Source organism: Amblyomma maculatum, chromosome 11, assembly GCF_055883805.1.
Source record: "Amblyomma maculatum isolate TAMU_Amacu chromosome 11, ASM5588380v1, whole genome shotgun sequence".
In the NCBI taxonomy this organism is placed as follows: domain Eukaryota; kingdom Metazoa; phylum Arthropoda; class Arachnida; order Ixodida; family Ixodidae; genus Amblyomma; species Amblyomma maculatum.
The window spans coordinates 122618092-122640361 of record NC_139354.1 but is presented as its reverse complement, the minus strand read 5'-3'; the positions used below and the strand labels follow the sequence as shown (position 1 = coordinate 122640361).

Here is a 22270-nt window from a genome sequence, read left to right as displayed (position 1 = left end):
ATTTTTGGAGCCCATCATATATGTTTAATGAAATGAAATCCGCAAAAAAAAAATAGAAGACAGTATTTTTAGGACTTTTGTGCCAGAATTACTAGTTGAATTGCATTGCTGCGATTCGTCATTCTCCGCATGCGCCCGGTGCGGCAAAAACCTATCTTGCTCTTCTGTGCCCAGGTCTCATCCTTCCTCTCTTTGCCTCTCTGCCTTGGAACAAACACACAAAGACTGGGTGGAGCTTCCTTGCGCCTCCTTCGTCATTGTGATTTGACTGTGGAATGACTGATGCGGGCGGCTGCAACTGCTGAGGGAACAATACTGTTGGTTGACCACTTCATTTTTCGGCGTATCACCCTCTGCAACGATGCTGATTTCGGAAATTGGAGTTTTTTTCATTTCTCTCATGCTCCGCAAATTCTGCTTTTAACTCAAAAGACGGCCCAGTTATGGTCAGTTCCTCACTCTCATTGACTGGAACCGGATCACCTACAGCCTCATGGGCTGGTGGGAACTTCACCTCGCCAGACGGTGTCACTGCTGTTTCATCACTGATGTAGTTAGGCGCAAATCACTTCAGTAGGTGCAAATCGCTTAAGCTTGCACTTCAGCCGAGGCCCTCCTGTTCGGGGCTCGGTCGACTCGCTGCTGCAGTCGCGTTGCTCGGCCGCTTCTCCACGCTAAATTTCAGCTTCGGTGTAAGTTTAATTTGCTTCTCGACATCCTCACCTCGCTATCTAGATATTCTTTGGCAGTGGTTTTCTCTGATCAAATCGGCAAAAAATGAGTTGCCCTTACCCTGCAGCAGGTTCTCCTAGATTTTAAGAATAAATGAAAGAACTGTTCCGGGAGGGTGGCCGACACAGCGGCTTCTGTGTTTGGGTTTTCAAAATCTCCTTCAAAGTTAACCATTGCGATGGGTTTAGAGGCACTCTGCTCTTCAGCCACTTGCTGTATCCCAATGTGTCGTCCCGTAAACTCACTCGGGGAGATGCACGATAGGTGAACAACGTCCATAGTGAAGTCTCGATCGAAGTGCTCTGCCGTTTACCTTAATGTTGAGCATATACGGTTTCAACAGTCGCTATTTTTCTCTGTTCGCGGAATTGTTACAAAAAGCAACTTTCTCTTCACAGTTCTTTGTGATGTGCCCTTTCTTTTTGCAGTTCTAGTACGTTAATTACTTCCGTTATTTAAATATGTTGCATCATTGACCTGCTTGGGAGCATTTTTAGCACTGTGAGAGTCAGTCTGTACTGCCGTTGTGGTTTCCTTTGTAAAAGAGTAGTCTTGCCGGCACTCGCGACGCGAGAATGGCTTGCGTTCGTCTTGTTTCTTCGACAAACATCTTTCCTGTCTTTCTTTTCTATGCAAACAGCCCTCCTCTGAAGCCTTAGTCTGTTGTATTATTCTTCAGCTAACTCTGCTGCCTCGTGTAGCCTGATCTCCATTAGTTTATCGAGCAGCCAGAGTCAATTATCATGTATGCACTGTGGGGCCCCACAGCCCCTTTTAGCGTCTCAAACCGCGCGCGCTTTTTTCTGTTTGTGTTGGTGTCCGCCCGGGCAGCGCGAGTACGCATGAGCGAGCTGCCCGGAGCGGGGCCGGCATGTTATCGGCGCGAGACAGAGGGTAGATAAGCGCGTCGGAAGCATGGCTCGAGGCTTTTTCGCCGGGAGGCCGGCCACAGAAGGGCGGCGTGGCAGCGTCCCAAGCCGGCGGGATGTACACGGACGACAGAGCGGACTCCTGCGAGGCAAAGACTTCGGAAGCGGCGCCTACAGGAGAGACTTAGGAGTGTTAGCGTGAGTGCTGCCACGCGAGTAGCAATGCTTTTGTACCGTCATCAACGCTTTGTACTCACCCTATCCGCGCCGCAGTGTGTTTTGTGTTGTCGCGGTGAAGCCCTGACCCATGTTTCGTTTTATTCCGCATATTCCATTGTCGCGCACTTCGACGGCATGTTTTCAGCGCAGGTTTGACCAAAGCTGTTTCTTTGCTATTTTATACTTTTCTGTTGATCCGGAATAAACCGGTGTTTTTAAGAAAAAATTGGTTATCACTCGTCGGGCGAGACCATCGCTCGCGGACCCGTATTCTAGAAGGCGGAGCCTTTATTTTGCGTCCAACGTGCTTTCTGCTCGAGCTTTGGCTTGCCCCGCGAGTGTAGCAATTTGAGGTTCATGCAGTTTCGTGCGTTCCGATGTCGGACTTGCCGGGTGCAAGCGCCCACTTAACGGAGACAGTTCGGCCTCCCACACAGGCGGGTTCCGGGCATGAGCAATCAGAAGACAGAAAAAAGCGCGCGCGGTTTGAGACGCTAAACGGGGCTGTGGGGCCACACAGCATAGACAGAACTGCTTTTACGCGATGCATTCGACGATTTTTTCGCAGTTGTAACCCTCTTCGCCCTCAGGTTACTCCACTAGGTCGGTGTTTAGACGAAATGCATACTAAACATGCAACATCTTGCCCTTATGGGCATACCGGATCCTCTTCCGGATAGCTTTAGGCGACAATCTGTACTTCGACAGTAGCGCCTTCTTAATGCAATTTGCATCTTTCAAATTCCTGCTTCGACAGCCACGCAAATAGGTCCGATACCTCATATGGAAACAGTTCTAAAATATTTTGTGCTCAGAGGTTTCGGTGGATTTCATTCCGTTAGCACGCATGTTCCAATTTCACGAGACATTTCGCCATATTCTCGCCAACGACAAAGAGCGGTAGTTGGTTGCGGATGTTTGGACCTTTACAAGGAAATGTCGTAGAAGCGAGACTAGGCACTGGTGAGCTTTTGCGGAGCTCGACCTGTTTAACTTTAGGCGTAGTATCTATGTGACTTACGCTCCCGCTTTTTTTCCTCGCGACGTTTCAACTCACAAAGTTTGTTCTTCATCTTTTTCGTTTCTTTCACCACGCCGGGATGGCACAGTAGTTAGGCTGCTTGACTACTGTACCCAAGGATGCGGGATTTTTTTCCTGGCCTCGGCGGAGGCGGACGCGAAAAGCTAGGAGTCCGTGTGCTGTGCGATGTCATTGCCTTAAAGAACCCCAAATGTTCGAAAATTCCCGACCCTTCCACCACGGCATCTCTCATAGCCTTAGTCGCCTTGTGATGCTGAACCCCACAAACCAAACCAAATTAAACCTTTTCTTTCTTTTCCTTCTCGTTACGCTGTTCCTACTCTTTGTTCTCCTCCTGCTCACGTCGCTCGCCGATATTTGCCAAGGCTCCGCACCTTCCTCATCCATTGTGTTTTTAGATCGCATGACATCACAGAGCTCCTTACTTTTTTGTGGAGTGCATGTCGGTGCTCAACTCTTCCCAAATTTTGCGAATTTCTTTGGTCCTGAAACTCTACAATTTCACATCGGCCTCTTGCTGTTGGGATGTTTCAAAACATACTTTCATTCAGAGCTCGCGTCCGCAAAATGCCACCACGTATTTCAAACCGAGCTGCTTTGTTTGCCCTCTTTGCATCTCTTGGTTTTCAAAACATTTTTCATCACTATACTGGAAAGGCGCATCGTTAACACAGTGATACGCACAAACTTTTACTCAGCTATCACAGGCTATGTCAGAGAAAAAGTGGTGTTTGAGGGAAACGTCAGCTACTCACCACTGCGGTGCCTGAGGGCGGTCGATCTTTAGCTTCCATCCAGGGTTACCAGTTCTGCGATGAACAACAACGGCGAGTGAGACTAAGAGGTGTCCCCTCCGAGCGAGCGGCACTGTCCTCGATGAACGCCCATGAAACTCTCGGACTCCAGAAGCAGTGTGCTCGCTTATATAGGGTGGAAAGCTGTTGCCGCTCGAAATGTTCAATATGGAGGCCACAATGGACGGCGGCCCGACACGTCAAATCAGCCAGCACGCTGATCACGCCCTTAAAAATTTACCGGCACAAAGGTGATTCCTCGATAAGGGACAGGCACCAGATTGCCTGGGATTTCATGCCTTTTCCAACACAAAGCTCACAAATGCTTTTCTACCATGCGGCGCCGTCATGCAGAGAAGCCCCGGGGCTTGCAAAACGGGGTGTTGTAGGAGAGGTCTAACGATCATCTGAGCGGTATCCGGCAGGCTTGCCCGGACACAAAATACCATAATCCATTAATACCACAATATAGCGGTTAAATTCTCCGTCACTCTGTGGGAGAGCTTGGCACGGTACCCATAGCGGCCGCAGGGCAGCGCTGGCATCGATCAAGGAGCAAGTTTTTGCGGACGGTGGAGCGGGCGGTGATCTGCATGGAAAACTGTGTGTTGCAGGGTGCGTTTCATGGGTTTTCATTTCGCGGTGGTTTTATTGGTTCATTGTCGAAGTGTGTGAGTGCGCCTGTTTTCGTTAAGCCATTGGCTTCTGCGAAGGATTCTGTCAGCTTGTATGGTGGGTTGGTGCTAAGTTCGGGGAGCAACGACTTGGTGTCCCTACTTCTTTTAAGAATGGGGTCGAATTACGACAGACGTCGATACGTGCATCCTCCAAAAAGAAATTTGGGATCCTTAATTTAGCTCTCCAGAAATTATTGTTTCTGAGATACGTTTAAGCACTCTGGATATCGTGAATCACGATACATTTGCAGCGAATGGGAAACTTGTGTCTTCGACAAACTGCCAAAACTGATGCCTGTAACAGTTCCAAAAATGTTCGAAGAGCTCCCATGGTATTTAACGATGAAAACACGACATCCTCATCACTCTCCAAGTGGCATCATTTTCATTCTTTCTGAAATGCCGCCTATAATTTTAACACGGGTAAAACGCCATGAAAGCGACTATGTGCAATACTAAACGTCTACCCAGCGGAGGCAAACATTGATAGCCCATATTTATTTAAATACGCTCAGAGGCCAACTGCACTGCAAGATGGAGCAGGGGGCTGGGACCTTTGTCAGGCCCCTGGTGTCTTTAGTCCCAGCCTCCCCTCGCTGAGACGAGAAATAAAGCTTATTCAATTCAATTCAATTAAAAAATATACGTTTCGTAAAACAGCCCAGAAAGCATAAGTCACGTTAGAAGCGGCATATAAAAATATTGCAGCGAAAAATAGGAATGGTGAATGCAGGTGCAATTAAAATTGACAAGTGAGATTGTATACGGCAGCCAGTAATGCACTACTTCGTAAAAAAAACAACTGACAGTGGTTTCCCCTTACGTTACGAAATTCGAAAGCATTGCTGATTTCGTGCTCAGTTTCCTTATGGGCTCGTTCTGCCTTTCGTTGCTCATCTGACGTCTACAAATATACATTACTCTTCTTGCTTGCTTTACTGGCTGTACTTATCAGTTTTTTGTTTATGCAACTTGTGCCTCCCCGCGGTGGCTCATTTGATATGTCGCTAGACATCTGTGCCCAAGAATGCATGATCGAATGCCGGCCTTGGCGGCTGATTTTCGGTGGAGGTCAAAAGAGAGGAGGCGGTGTGCAGTGTGCGATGTCGGTGCATGTTAAGGAACCCCAGGTTTTAGAAATTTCATGAGCGCTCCGCTACGGTATCTCTCTTAGCCTAAGCCACTTCGGGAAGTTAAACACCATCAGCGTCGCTATTTAAGCGAAGGGACAGAAAGCATAGTTATTACATTCTTTACCCGCACTTGCTTTACCGCCAAGTACTTTGTCATTGGCAGCGCCAAGTGTGCGTTTCTTTGTTGACACTTGTCAACTCAATAATGTGTTTCTTTAAAAAACAATTCGCTTTTGTGCTATCTTCTGACCTACGTGAGAGCATGCGAATACACTGTTCATTGGGTATATATAAAGAGCCCGCTTCTTTATTTTACCATCTACACTGCCGATGACAGCGGGGCCAAATTAAGGGATATCATCTACATTGGTTTGGGAAACACGTCGGTACAAAACTGTAATTTGTATCTAAGCACCGGGCAATGCAAAACGATGGTATTTGATTGAGGCGTGAAAATTTTGTTCCACATGTATAAAATTTGCAATTTACAAATCGTTGAACCCGGCGCCAAAATGGTAAACCTATCCACTCGGAAATGTAAAATATTACACTAAAAAGACAAACAAGCGAAAATGTTATCTTCTGCGCAAGTATCGCGGGCGAAAATGGATTGTTCTGCTCAGCACCTGAATGCCTCGTACAGTGGCAACGAATGCCACATTTTGCACGCTAGTGCACTAGCGTGCAAAATGCCATCTTAGAGAAGCGCATGCGCTTGTCTAAGATGGCAGGATCAATCATTCAGTAAAATTCTACCCCATCTAGTCGTCAGCGTGTAGCAAGATGGAGTGACGCACTGTAAAACCTCTCGGGGTCGGGTGACCACATAAGCGAGCAGGGTGCGCAGCAAGCGCAATATAAATCTATTGAGAGCTGTCTGCTAACACGACCTTTGCCTTACTGCGCACTTCTTCGCGGTTACTTGTATGTTGTAGGTTAATAAAACACCCTGCCCATCGGCACTGCTTCAGTGTCCCACTACAAGTCTGACAAATCACCTGGCAGGAGCAAGACAATGAAGGGCAATGAGCCAAATGCACGCTGCTGTGCCAGCAGGGCCTTCTTCATATAAACTTACTCTATAGATAATTGCGCCCATGCAGTGGATACAGGTACTCACCTTCAATTTCGCACAAAGTAATAAAAACAAGACGAAAGGGTACAAGCGCGCGAACATTTTGGGTGCAAAAACAACGCATGCCATCGGGACGGCCGACCACATACGGCTCCCCAATCGGCGTTGGCGCTCACCGAGGCCGCGTTTTTTAGCGAACCCAAATTCGTCTTTGGTTTCATGACAAATAGGAGTTTCGATTGGTTCTTAGAATACATTACCAAATAGAACATTATTTTCAGGAATAGTGGCCGTAAACTAGAGTCCACTGAGCCCATCTCTCACAGCTGATACCTTGGAGGTCGAGGTATCGGGTATTTACATCTTAGAAGATTGTTCGTGTTCTCAATGTATGTTTGCCAATCTGTTACCAGACGAAGCTAAACGCGTGAAGATGTTCCTGGTGTGGGATGGGGAGACTGTCAAGTTTTAATGTTACCTGTTACCTATAGCCATCAGGTCAATGTCTCATTAGTTGAAAGCAGTGAAGGCTGAATTCTATCTCGCGACGTCAGCGCCGACTTCATAGAAACGTAAGGCATAACTAGAAGGACATAAAGCAGAAAGATGGATAATACGCTGGTAATAACACGCAGAAATTCATTGCTACCAGCAAAACCGGAAAACGAGCAAGTTATCATCTTACGTAACACGCGCAGGCAGCTATGAATCAGTACAAACTTCGATACTGTAATTTTTTTACACACAGAGTAACACGCAATTGGGCACGCACACTTTTCCATCAATGTAAATGACACCCACCTCGATCCTTTTACTTATCAGTTCGGCTACAGCTTGTTTTGACAATAGTGCATGTTTGAAAGATAAACAAGGAGGTTATTTACACAAAAAGGTCTACACCTGGGTCAGAACAGGCTGTGTCGCGGTATCTGTGTGAAATTTATATTTCCTGCACTGCGGATAAATAATCCAGCCTCGACACGCGTACCTCGCTTTGCTTCGGTGCTCATGAAGGCGATCATTTATGCACCACACTATGACCGATGTTCGTCCTTCCGCTCAAATTCGGCGTGCTGTCCTACCCTAGAAATAAATTTCGTCATAGTGTGCTCTCGTTTCACGAGAAAAGGGACGCACAACGTAATGTTGCTGCTGCACTTATCTTATTTCAAATTTCTAAGGAGGGTTTTGCAAATGCATGACTTTCTAACGCTAAAACACGTCTTGCCAAAACATGATGGCTGTTCTCTTTAAACCAAACCTTCAGGTTGAGAGCTTTTTGATTGGCTGCACAATATTACATGAGTGGATGAGGTTAAGACGTTCGCGGAGTCTTTACCAGAACGCGGCATTCTCGTTTCCGATTTTCTTTGTCATTTGTGCCATAAACGGGAGGCGCTGCTCCCTTTTTCGCACGGCGATGAAAGTGGACACTCATGAGCCTTCTTTGGAACCCGGGGCGTCGGCAGCCGTCGTCCAGGGTGACGCAAGCAGCCAGATCACCATGTTGTATTCGGCTGCTATTGATGACTCTTCGACCAACGACAATGGGTTCGTGCCGGCGCTTAGCAAGAAAGCAAAGCAAAGACTACGCCCATGAGAAGACTGGTCTTCACCCAGCACGTCTATATTCATCACTACGCGACCCCCCCCCCTCCCCCCGACAAACACAGTCTTGTTTGGCCAAGAGACGCCAACAGACAACCTGAACCTATTTAGCAGGGAATTCATGTGAGTACTGATTGAAAGCGTCGTTCCTGGAAAGATTTAAGACGTCGGAGTGAAACCCTATAACCCCATAATCGCCCCTGATGTCATGAAACAGAGCGCACTGTAAAGATTGACCGCCATCAACAAAGTCGGCGACATCAGCGTGTGCTACCATGTTCTTCCGGACAGCGGTACTACGGTCAGCGTTATTTACAATGTCGACGTGGTCATCACTGACAGCGACCTCCCTGTCGTAATCAAGCCAGCATCAAATAGTATCTCCAAACTGCAAGTGCAGTGCCTCGGGAGATCGAAATGCACCAAGCTCATTTTCAAGGGCGACTGCTTACCATCGCTTGTGAAAGGTGGGCATTTCTGACACATAGTCAGGCCTTTCGGGTCCAAGCCCCTTAAATACAGAAAGTGCATGAAGATCGGGCACGTCAGTGGATAACTGCAAAGATTCCATCGTGTGTCCTAGATGCTCTGCCTCGCATACGGCAACATTTGCCGTGCGAGTCTTCTGAAGTGCGCCAACTGCAGTGGCCCTCATAATTCCTCCTTTAAGCAGTTCCCCCACTTTAAAGACTGAGCGGGCAGTTTTGAAGAAAATGGTGCATGATCAATTTACGCAGAGAGAGGCCGCTGCTAAGGTGCGACGGCGTCGTTCGCGTGTTTTTCATCGTGGTCTTCAAACGTTCACTGTGCATGGTAGCGTCCTCTACAAGTGAAATTTGGCTAACAGTGAAGAGACGTTTCTCCTTGTTGTACCCTCGAAGTAGCGCTTAGCTATATTGAGTGCTGTCACGATGAACTCACCGCCAGCTACCTGGCGGTCAGTCGTACACTTGCACGAATTCGTCAAAAGTATTAATGGCCCAGGTTACTCCCATCGGTGTGGGCCTGTTTACGCTCATGTTGTGACTGCCAACGTCGCAAGTCTCCACCTTCGAAGCCCGCTGGACTGCTTCATGATGTAAAAAATAGCGCGAATAACACATGAACAGAAAGGGCGACGCAGGCAAGCGCTAGGATTGCTTCAGCCTGTTGCTCCGCCGAAGACCCTATTCTGTCAAGTAAGCATGGAATTTCTCGGTCCTTTTCCGAAGTCTTCGTCTAGCAACCGTTGGGTAGTCGTCGCGACAGACTACCTAACACGGTACGCAGATACCGCGTTCCTTGTTAAAGGTACTGCAGCTGAAGTTGGGCAAGTTTTCGTTCATAACAACGTCCTATGTCATGGTGCCCCCGTCGTGGTAATCACCGATCGTGGAGCAGCTTTTACGGCTCGCCTAATCCGGTTGGTCATGACTCTGACTCACACTAGCCATCGACGTGCGACGGCGGATCACCCCAGACCAACGGGCTGGTGGAGCTCTGAATCGCACCCTCACCGACATGGTCTCTATGTATGTGGACTCAGAACGTCGCCCCTGGGTTGCGATTTTGCCCTATATAACTTTCGTGTACAGTACCGCCACTCACGAGATGACGCGACTGACCCCGTTCCAGCTTGTCTTCGGTAGCCAAGTGAGCACGCCGTTAGATGCAATGATGCCAGTTGGTCTTTTTTGCGGCTCTGACGCCAAACTTGACGCCGACATCTTCGTTCAGCGTGCTGAGGAAGCGCGGCCACTAGCGCTCCTCAGAATCCACCGTCAACAGGCGAACGACGCGCTGCTCGGTACAACCTCGGCCGATAAATCGTCACTAAAGAGCCGGGCGACTTCGTGTGGGTATGAACGCCTGTTCGTCATCGCGGCCTATGTGAAAAGTTACTACGCCGATACTTCGGCCCTTATGATATTGTTCGCGGTATCAGTGACGTCACCTACGCCGTTGTTCCCTTAGCCCAGTTCCATCCCGAAGACCACAACGTCCTGAAGTCGTGCACGTAGTTCGGCTGAAGCCCTATCATGTTCGTGCATAACTGAATTTTTCGTCAACGCCGCTGGATCCTTGTGACACTTTTGTGTACCCTTCCGCTAGCCTCTTCCTAGTAGCACCACGTCGCAACGAGTCTATGATACAGAGGAGGGGGGCAGTGATACAAACTTTAGCCGATGACGAAGCGGAGACAATCACTGGCTATTCGGCGTAGACGATTAAGTGGTGGCTGATAGGGGTAGACGACGAAGTTGGTTGCCTGGAACCGGGCTCAGACCGCTCCTCTGACAGCTCTCGAGCTTCGGCAGTCCTCTAGGCTTAGGGCATTGCCCGGTCGTTTGGCGCATTACCCGTTACAATATTCAACGGCTCGCGTAGTCAGAGTTCTCAGCCATAAACGTTTATTCATACTGACAAGCATCCTCAGCATCATCATCCGGTAATATTTAGAGTGCCGCTTGTTGTCCCGTGCTCCTAGGGTTGAGGTTCCCCTAGTCCTATTCTTGTTGCTGTAGATCCTGAAAACTGACTACCAGTTTTCAGCAGTTTCCAATAAACTGATGTCAATAGCAGCGGATACTCTGTCATTGGAAATTTTAGAACTCCCACTTGCAGTCTACACGCTTGATTTGTTACTTTTCATGCAAATAGAATGTTTGGTTCTCTTTTTCGCCATCTGAAAGGAATGCAGCGTGGCATTGTGAGGAACCAGAAGGGCCTAATTTTTGCCGCAAACCAATCAGAGCAGACGAGAAATAGGTTTTAGAAACGGTCTGGGCATGGAAGCGCAATCAGGCAAAGTATCCGCCTCGTAATATTTGCAATATAAGAAAAGCAATGATCAACCAGCATAACAAAATGAAAACCGTACCTCTGGTATTGCGCTAGATTCCACTCTTTTTTAACTAACATTGTTTGAAGAGAACAGGACTCAAGGAGCTCTAACTGCTGTGCACGTACTCGCCGCGTTAATGCGATAATTATCGTGATTGAAGCATTTACATTAAATTTGCTAATGTCGTCTCATGCCAGGATTATTACTGCAATATAGAAAATGTTGCCGGTGAAGAGTGTATAATATGTTTCTAGTGCGATGTGTTATGTAGAAGTTGTAAATGGGCTACGTACAAAACATCAAACTTGAATATTAATTGGCAGCTTTTATTTCCAGGTGCTTTACACTAACGGAAAAATGGCACAGACGGTGGGATTCTGTAAAGGCGGAAAATGCGTGAGCTATCAAGACCTGGGTATGTAGCAGAGTTATTATTAATATCGTTTTTGCCGAATATAATATTGATTAGTTTGTTACATGAAGACTCGTTTCAACATACTCCAAAGGCTTGAATACATTAATTCAAAGAACTGAACAAAATGTCTTGCCCGACGGAGTGGTGCACGTCGCGACTGTAAAACTCACTGCCAGCGTTCGGCGATGAGAGTGCTTGCATTTTAATTGTGTCCCTGAAAAGCCTTTAAATCCAACTATAACGCTAAAAGCCATTTGTGAAGAGGCAATAAGCATTATTTTCGTTGCACCATAGGACCCCAATAGACTGCAATATCTTACAATATCGTATTATTAGCTCTGAGAGAGTATTCTAGTTTTAATGAAATCAAACCTATTTATCACATAGTCGTAGCGCCCGTAGCGTCTTCACTACAAAGGCTTTGTTAAATAAATCTTTTCTCGGCGGAGTTGCTCCTAAAGCGAACCACTGAGCTTGACAGTAGCGATTGCAGTAAAAGTGCTTGCTTATAAAAGCATTGCACTCAAAGAACCAGACTGCTCAAGAAAATGTTGAATATATCGATGCGTAAAGTCTGCATTAAAAGAGCACGTTCCGAAGTTTTAGCATCTAATCTGTTTAACGGGGTTCCTCAGTACATCTAGCAGTTCAAAGGATAGAAGGCTGAAGGACACTAGACTCTTCCTCTTGAAAGAATGATAATGGCTGGTAATAGACGGGCCTTTTTCCATTTTGACAAAAACTTTGCCATCTGCGTAATAGAGAGGAACTCCCGTACATGAACCTGCTTTGTCAAGCTTGAAGGCACATATACCGGGTGTCCCAGCTAACTTGAACCAAGGGTTACAAAGTAATTTTGAGGTAGGTCAATGAAACCAGTTGCATACAACTGCCAGCCTCCTTGCGCACTACAGATAATTCTTTGTTTTGTAGTTACCTAATTGGCTAATTATGTTCTTTTTCTAATTAATTAAATATCAACTGTAGACCAAAAATGCAAATCGAAAAGCTGGAGAGCGCCTTCAGAAACCCCCATTCCAGTTATTGTGATAACGAAAGCATCATGTATTTTGTTCCCGGACTCAGAAGAAAGCCCGCAGAAGACAAATAAAACCTCGTGACTAGCCCCACTTCAGCACCAAGATTGTGGTCATCTCAGTCGTGGTTTATTATATATATATATATATATATATATATATATATATATATATATATATATATATATATATATATATATATATATATATATATATATATATATTGTGTGTGTGTGTGTGTGTATGTATATATGTAAATGATCGCGCCAGCTGGCGACATTCTGCTGCATATGCTGATGCTTGAGGGACTTTGGTCGATTCAGAGTTGAGGGTGGTTGAGGGTGGCGCTGGTGAACACTCTCAAGGTTCGTATAAAGACAACATGAATACCCGAGAAAGTAGCAGGGGGGACAGCGGCCGATGTAGCTCAGTTGGAAGAGCACTGGACGCGATATTCGGAGGTCGTGGGTTCGGTCCCCATCATCGGCACGTTGTTTTTTCTTCTACTTGGTGTTTAATTATCATTCCAATAAGCCGATTACATTACTCATTTCTGTGATTATCGAAGTAAAAATTAAAAGAGACATAAAACGTAATCCCCAATGCTTTCCTTGGCCTCGTCGACTGTTGGCTTTATTTATTCATATATATATATATATATATATATATATATACATTGTTACGGCGCTAGGCCCACCGCAAACATTCATTAAACATGATCTACCATCGTCATCAGTCATGTTCTCTCTCCTGTCTTCATCGGCTTGCCGCTTCGTAACATTTGGTTGGAGGTGCGGGGTACGACGTCCCCATCCTCGCCTTGGAGCATCGAGGCCATCTTCAAGCCGGGACAATCACCGAGGGCCCAGGGACATCGCCGAGCAGCTTCGCCCCAGCCCTTCAAGCCCAGACCTGAACAACTACCACCGCCCAGCCCCCAGCCCGGACCTGAAGACAAGGAGAACAGACCAATCAGAACCGAGATGAAGGACCCGAAAGACCCGAAGGAACCGATGGACACGAACACGCCACCCCGCGCAAGCTGCCCGACGTGACCTCGAGCTATCGGTCCCATGGACTCTGGTGACGGATGGTTCACAGCTCCAAGGGAGGTGGATCGCCCACGCATTAGACATCGTACCGGCAAGCCGTTCTATTCTTCCTTCTTCCTCTTCTTCTTCAAGCATCCAGACACGCCCATCATCACGCCTTAAAATCATTAACATCGCTAAACTTCCTCGTCCACGATCGGGACGATCGCTCGGTGGCCCCGGGTCATGTTACGGACGACAAGGAAGAAGAAGCGGGCAGTGGTGCGGACAGGAGCGCTCGCGCTAGGCCCGCCGCGAACATTCATTAAACGTCATCTACGATCGTCATCGGTCATGTTCTCTCTCCTGTTTTCATCGGTTTGCCGCTTCGTGACAATATATATATATATAGGCTCACTCGGCAAACGAAATGACATTGCTATTAAACCCGCCGACAAAGGTGGAGGTATAGTCATTTTAGACAAAGACGATTACATTCAAGAGGGCAACCGTCAACTCAATAACCCAAAATTCTATAAGAAACTCTCATCGAACCCCACCGCTGAACACCGGAGCATCATAGGAAAAACTCTGACTAAACTAACCGATGAAGGTGAATTACCCCTACGTGTAAGTAAGGCACTGACGCCAAAAAATGCCTCAGCGGGGCGCTTCTATGTGCTCCCGAAAATACACAAAGAGAATTATCCAGGGCGACCTATTGTTTCCGGTATCGGCACACTCACAGAGCCAATTTCAGATTATATCGATTCCCTAATCAAACACATACCTCCGAAACATCCATCTTACATACGCGACACCAATCATTTCCTGAGAGAATTATCCAATATTACCTTCCCTCATGGCGCTTTTCTAGTCACCCTTGACGTGGTGTCACTTTACACTAACATCCCACATGACGACGGAATCCAGGCCATGATCGGAGCATACGAGAAATATAAAATTTTAGACTCTCCTAGTCCCAGTACCATCGAGACACTAGCCAATCTGGTCCTTAAACTTAACACTTTTGAATTCAACAACTCATACTATCTTCAAACTAGTGGTACAGCTATGGGCACCAAAATGGCTCCAAATTACGCAAACATATTTATGAGCAAAATTGAGTCCGACTTTCTGTCCTCATGTGCAATCAAACCAATTTTTTACAAACGCTTTCTGGATGACATATTCATGATTTGGACCGAAACAGAGGACGAACTCGTAAAATTTATCGCCTCATTCAACAACATACACCCTAGCATCTCTTTCACACACACCTACTCAACTAGTAAAATCAACTTCTTAGATGTTCTGGTTCGAGTTGAAGGGGGCGCATTAATCACTAGCGTTTACAAAAAACCCACCGACAGACAACAATACCTTCACTTCAAAAGCTGCCATCCACGCCACTGCAAGACTTCAATCCCATACTCGCAAGCTATCAGATTCAAACGTATTTGCTCAAAATCCATAGATTTTCAAGAAAATGCTAATCGCATGCGAGTAACACTAGAGAAACAACACTACCCGCCCTCTATCATCGAAGATGCCATAAAAAAGGCTGAAATAAGTAATTGTCATCACACCCTTGCGGAATCACAGCCAACACCACAACACTGTAATCTCATTCTAACCTTCGCAGACAATATCCCAAATATTAACAAAATCCTTAAAAAAAACATTTCAATATCATAGAACAAAGTCAACGACTTTCCAAAATATTCTCGACTGCTCCTCAGGTAACATACAGAAGACCAAAGAATTTACAGAACCACGTTGTCCACTCAACTGTCAATAAACCGAGACCTTTGGGTTGCACGTCATGCGGAAAAAGCCGATGTCAAATCTGTAAACACATGCAATCCACAGCACTAGCTAAAAGCACCCACTCAAATTTCAAACATTTTATACGAGAAGATTTAAATTGCGATTCTAGCAATGTTGTTTACATGCTCGAGTGTGGTGACTGTGGTATGCAGTACATTGGCCAAACAGATAATTCCTTCCGATTGAGATTTAATAACCACCGCTCGCACGCTCAAACCCTTCCCAACCTCCCCCTTTCGAAGTACCTTCGCAAGGAGGGACATGAGTTCGATAATCTTAAAGTCACAATATTACAGAGTGGCTTCAAAAACACTCGTGAGCGCGAACAACGAGAATCATATTTCATTTTTAAATTTAATACTCTACAACAGGGCTTAAACGAAAACCACGGGGTCCTGTCCTCTCTTCCGATGTCACGAACACAGGAAATGTGCACACCTGGCCAAGTCGTCTGAGGTCATCACCTTTTTTGAATACCAAAGTGTTGGTGTGTTCTGGTCTTGTCAGAGCCACTTACCTCCAACCGCCCTCCCCCCTTTCTGTTTTCTTTCGCTTGCTTCCGACATTTTTTTTTCTAAGCTAACACCTTTCCTTATCCACCTCCATCCCTCCCCCTTTTTTCTTTTTTTCTTTTTTTATTTATTTATTCATTTATATTTTTTTCCCTACTCCCACTCTTCGGCCGTCGTGGCCAGGAAGAGTGAAAATAGCCCGCATTCTTTCGCAGCAGAGACTATGCATCTAGGCACCTGTGTCAGCGCAGTTCGACAGGCCTGTCCAGCACCTGCGATGCACCTGCGATGGCACACCTGGACATCATCCTTCCCTACTGTATCTGTCTCTTTTCTCTGTCTCCCACGTTTTGTTTTCCTACCCAGGTGTGGTCTATGTCCAAATGCTTAAAAAGCCGCAACACTATCCAAGAAGATTCACTCTTGACAAAGATCGGTCTCCGATCGAAACGTCGAGGCTAATAAAATGTTTCTTTAAATGAAGCGTACCCTTCGCTCTATTATTTTTTAAGCGGCCAAGTACGTTAAATGTTCTCGCATCCTATATATATATATATATATATATATATATATATATATATATATATATATATATATATATATATAAGCAGATCAATTAAGGGGAAATGAGGGTGCTCGTTATAATACGTGAAGGAAAGAAGCCAACAGTCGGCGAGGCCAAGGAAAGCGTTGGGGATGGTACTTTTATGTCTTTTTTTTATGTTTTACTTAATCACAGAAATTAAATATGTAATCTTGTTTAGGGGAAAGATAATTAAACACAAAGTAGAAGAAAAAACAACGTGCCGATGGTGGGAACCGAACCCACGACCTCCGAATATCGCGTCCGGTGCTCTTCCAACTGAGCTACATCGGCCGCTGTCCCCCCTGCTACTTGCTTGGGTATTTGTGTTGTCTGTATACGAACCTTCAGAGTGTTCACCAGCGCCACCCTCAAACATAGCGGCGGACGTAGAACGTCCTTTGTTACCGCCAGCATCACGTAGAACGTGATCAAGAGCGAGGGCGAAAGCTGTGCTAGAACCCTCTTACGCTACCTATGGCTTCAAGACTGCCAGAACCGAGACCCCCGTAAGCTACAAGCAGATCAATTAAGGGGAAATGAGGGTTCTCGTTATAATACGTGAAGGAAAGAAGCCAACAGTCGGCGAGGCCAAGGAAAGCGTTGGGGATGTTACTGCATGTCTTTTTTTTATGTTTTACTTAGATAATCACAGAAATTAAATATGTAATCTTGTTTAGGGGAAAGATAATTAAACACAAAGTAGAAGAAAAAACAACGTGCCGATGGTGGGAACCGAACCCACGACCTAGCACAGTTTTCGCCCAAATAAGCTTGGAAACAGTATGAAGCAATTTTTCACTTGTATGTAACCTCTAGCAACCAAGTACGTCTATTTACTTATGCTATATATATATATATATATATATATATATATATATATATATATATACTTGGTTGTGAATGAGAATAGTTTACCTGTCGTTTAGCACCTTTTCTCGTTACTGATCTTCTCCTTGGATTGCCTAGCGTTTGCGCTCACCAGTTACCATTGATATACCGCGCACCAGCTAGCCCTGTCGAAACTTTGATCAAGTCTGAAGACTTTCTGTCAGTATTTACCCATGAAATATCTGCTTGCGTTGTACATGGTTGCACATGTGAATGATCTCTATTTTGAGTATGAACGCTTCCAAGAGTGAAGATGATTTGTTCAAAATGTTGGCTAATAACCATTTTATTATCTTTAATATCTTGGAATGAGTGAGAAATTAGAAAAACAACTTTAACATCTGACTTTATATACCGCCTTTGGCAAAAGTAACCATGCTGCAGGCTCTGATCCTGGGTCGTGTGGTAGTAACTTCATTCTATATTTGAAGCTTTAAATCTCTGAATACTAATGGCTAGCGCATCATCTCACTTCTCAATGAGTTATGATCCTCTGGGAATTGGTATTGGCTTTATAATAAAAGTACGAAGCAGAACATGGAGCCTTGTTACTGTGCAAAAGAGGTACGTTTCAAAAGGTTAAGTGTCTAACTGAAAGTAACATAACTGGATTTCCTTTTAAACTGATGAGGAACCAGGAGCAACGAAACAAAAATATTGCTTAATAATTTAGAGTATCATTCTCTTAACCATTCAATTCTAGAGGCCACCGGGACTTCTGCGGAAAAGCAAGTGCATCCTGCTCAGTATCTGCGATGCAGTGAAAAGTATTATACTGGGGTAAGAAAAATATACGTGATATTGTTACACATGTTTGTGTTCACGGTAAAAGTGTAGGTGAAAAAATGTTGTGAGGAGGAGGGAAAACTTGATGGGGCGCAAAGAAAGGAAGCCACCACGAGCACTGACCCAGAACAGAAAATATATATATAAGAAGAAGGAGGAAGAAATAAGAAAATTGACCTCAGTCGAAGCTTGTGAAATATGTTCACATAAAATAAAAAAGGTTGCGCAAAAAACATTTGCATAGGATAACCGGATGCCTACAAAACTAATTTTAGGTAATTCAGATTTAATTACATATATATCTTAATCGTCGTTTCCTCAGTAACAGGCTAAACACGATGATGCTATTTTAAGTACTTCAATATGTTTTAGGCTGTTGTTATATTCACAGTTGCTAGTGACGTTTCCAATTTTTGGTGTGCTTTTCCATTATATATGTAGGCAACGTCAAGTCATATATCACAGGATGGCTTATATCCATCACAGATGCAGTATACTAATTGCCCGTCATTGTTAATTACTTATATTCGATGAACTGTGAATAAATATATACCTTAAGATTACAGCATCGTCATATATTATTGGATACCTTATACAGAGCATGTTTGCACTGCTCTAATTGTCGGTTTAGTTAGAAACTGTTACCTAGTTAATAGTGATTTCAAGTTAATGTTAGTTGATAACCGTTAATTAGATAATTGTGACTAACTCTTGAAATTTAGGTTATGTCAAGTCATATCACAGGATAGCTTATATCTACCACAATTACAATACACTAATATTGTTAATTGCCGTTAGTTAGATAACTGTGAATAACTATCGAACTTAGGGCTGCAATATTAAGTTATATATCACTGGATAGCTGATATGTGGCATGATCGCAATGTACTAATTGCCGGTCTTTCTTGATTGCCGGTATTTAACTTTGAATAAATATTCAACTTCAGGCTATAGCATGAAGTTATATATGATTTGAGAGCTTATAGTGAGTATGTTTGCAGTACACTAATTACCTGCTTTAATCAAGAACTGCTAGATAGTTAGTTGCAATCATTGCTTTAACTTTCAGTAACGTGAAGTCATATATCACAGGATATCTTTTATGTGGCATATTTCAGTACAGTAATTTCGGGTCTTAATTATTAGTTGGTTATTAGTTATTGTGATTAATATTTGTACTTTCGGCTGCACCAAGTAATATCACTGGGTATCTTAAATCAAGTATGATTGCCAGTATGCCCATTGGTGGCCTTTGTCTATAACCTCCCAAACAGTGAATTATAACTAATAAAAATCATTGAGTGCATTTTTCGTTTTTGTCTTTTCTACATCGATACTTAGCATCAGCAAGCATTGACTCTCTAATATGAGAAATTTGACTCCTTTGAACCTCCTTTTTCCAAACTTTTATTTTTCAAAGTTTTTCAATTATTGATCAGTTACACACTCTACATTTATTATTCAGCATCAACCAGCATCTTATTTTCATTCTGTGATTTTTAAAACATTTTAAACCCCTTTACTAATTTTCTTTTTGAGAATATGTTAATCCTTATATGAAAATAATTAAATTAGTTATTTATAATTATTACTTTTTATATTCGCATCCCCAAGCATTGGCTTTTCTTTCGAGCACTTCTACACGTTTGGACCATCAATTTCACGTTTTCATTTCTCCAATTAGTTTAATTGCTTAATTGTTCAATTGCAAATATAAACTTTTTAATTAGCCTCATCAAGTATTGGGTTTTCATTATGGGCATTTTAACACATTTAGAACCTCTTTTTTAGAGTTTATTTTTTTTTTAAATTCAATTATTTCATACTTTATTACGTGCTCTAAATTTTATTATTGAGCATCATGAAACATTTGCTTTACATTGTGAGCATTTTGACGCATTTGCACCCAATTTTTTCTTTTTTATGTTTAATTCAGTAAATTATTAAAATAAATTAAGTCATCATCGCCTATCACACATCAATCAGTCATCAATCACTAGAACCACAAATTACTATGATACGATTTTTTACGTGGCCCCCGATTACTTCCCGCACGTGGTTCAGACTGCTACAACTACTACTTCTATTTCTAGTAGGTCGACGGCTTTTCTACCGAATGAGCTGTACAAAATGCCTCACTTAATATTTACCGCAGCGCGCAAATATTTCGTGCATATAGCAGCGAAGAATAAATCAGACCTCCGCAATGTACGAGCGCCAACACTCTCCATCATGCGGAGCGCCCGGCTGCGCTGGTTCAGTTGGGGACCACGATGGCGCCGCTAGCCCATCTGGCAACCCTGGTCTTTAGCGGGCGGCGGCAAGTGCCTCTTCAAAGGATGGCACCACCCTAAGCCGGGAGCCGTGGCGCAGCATGTAGGCTCCCTAGACTGAATCTTCCCAGAGCACACTGCCGCGGGCGTGCTGCGGTCATTCTTTAAATACTCTCGGCTGGCTGCGCTGTGGCCTCGTAAAGGACACGCGATTGCTGCCCTGAAAATCACGTCAAAGCATGCTCGGAGGAGCGCGGAGATCCCGTTAGTTCCGCTCTATAAGTGAGGCAAGAGATCCCGTGATTTCCGCTTTATAGGTGAGGCAGATTGTGACATTTCTTCTTTAGGTGTCCCATGCACTTTACGCTGTTTTCACCATACCATTAACATATTGTCCTATATGGCTAAAACGTTAAATTTGCTAATCTTTCAGTGTTTTGTTTCTTGGTCCTAATCCCAATATTCATCTGGTAGAATTACACGATGACAGGAGGTGTAGGTAAGAATCATAAAATTGGTCATAAAGTCTTCAGGAATCAGGAATAATCAAATTTAACATAAAGGTGGTGCATTAGGTACTTCCTTATAAAACATACCCACCAACTCCGTTCAATGTTTTGTACTTTATTGTTGCAGTAACAAGTTACCCCCATTAGTTAACCCCTTTCTCGCCTAATATATTGAAGGTTATCTAATTATCAAGGTGGTGACAACGCCTCAGACCGCAAACCATCATACATATGTAGTAGAGAAATTACACATTATTTAGCTGACCAGCGTCCGCAAAATCTCAGCACATCGGTGCCAACAATAAGAAAAAGCGCGCTCGTCAAATCAGCCCAATTGCGCACACACGCAGACCTGACCAGTTTCGAAGGAACACTTATATATCCGGGCAAATTCTAACAAATCATCTGGAATAATGTGAAAGGGGTTGTGCTTGTCTGTACTCATTCCAGATAATTATCAGAGCACCTTGCACTAAAGGAAATATATGGTACTGTGTCCCAGCGATACTAACCCAGTAAACACCAACCCATCTATGAGACGGCTATAAACTGTCTTGCCAAGACAAGCAAGATGCCTGATAGATGTCTCAGTAGACCTCTGAGATCGCTACTAAACGTATATAATGCCTCGACAAGATATGCAAGATATTGCCAGATGTCTTGATATTTCTTGTAGTGATCTTGTAGCTCAGCTAATGCACCCACTTTTTTAGGCTACAAGACGTCTTGCAAGATATCTCCTAGAAACCTGGAAGACAAATAACATACTAAATGTAAGTCAGTCTAGCGGATAGCTATAAGGCATCTTGCCCAAGAAAAACAAGTCACCTTATAGACATCTGAAGTGGCACCCAAGACAGCTGATAGACATTTAAAAGATGCTTTGACAAGATATGAAAGACGTTTTTATACGTCTTGGTACATCTTGTAGCTGCCTTCTAGCTCAGCTAATGCACCCACTTTTTTAAGCTGCAAGACGTCTTGCAAGTCATCATCTAGAAATCATTAAAATAGATTCTGAATGTCTAAAATGAGCTCTAGAATCTCCTGCAATGCTCTCAATTATTTATTCCCTGCTATTTCTCGCAAAACTGTCTGATATGCTTATGTATTTGCAAAGGTTTTCAACACCACTGCCAGACATAAAATATAGTCTCGTCAGATGCTACTACAACTAAAGCTGCATTGCCGTCACACACCCACAGTGCTCTTTCACACATTCAGTAAGGATGCAAGCTAAACTGATGTACAATTGTAAATCATTAATTCTCACGCACTACAACTGTTGTCTAGTAATGAGAACTGTGTTTTTTATTACAAAGCGTGCCACATTTCACTGTTAATGGCCATCAGGTGCTCTTTGGAAAGTTTGGTAGTAACTGCACCCAATGCTAGAAAATGACATGAGTAAACTACAAAACTCTTTAATT

At 44.1% G+C, this 22270-nt stretch overlaps 1 protein-coding gene across 2 annotated transcripts in view; it reads left to right on the top strand.

Moving 5' to 3' along the window:
- Nucleotides 1-1616: 1616 nt before the first annotated feature.
- LOC146174882 (uncharacterized) overlaps nucleotides 1617-22270 on the top strand; it is a 49450-nt gene continuing 28796 nt past the window's right edge. The window contains exons 1-3 of one of the 2 annotated variants that reach the window (XM_084583193.1): nucleotides 1620-1799; nucleotides 11310-11388; nucleotides 17976-18052. In XM_084583193.1, the coding sequence (XP_084439319.1) occupies nucleotides 11331-11388; nucleotides 17976-18052 (135 nt within the window). In that variant the 5' untranslated portion in view covers nucleotides 1620-1799; nucleotides 11310-11330. Of the gene's footprint in view, nucleotides 1800-11309; nucleotides 11389-17975; nucleotides 18053-22270 lie in introns of both variants that reach the window. The other variant, XM_084583194.1, reaches the window with a different exon arrangement.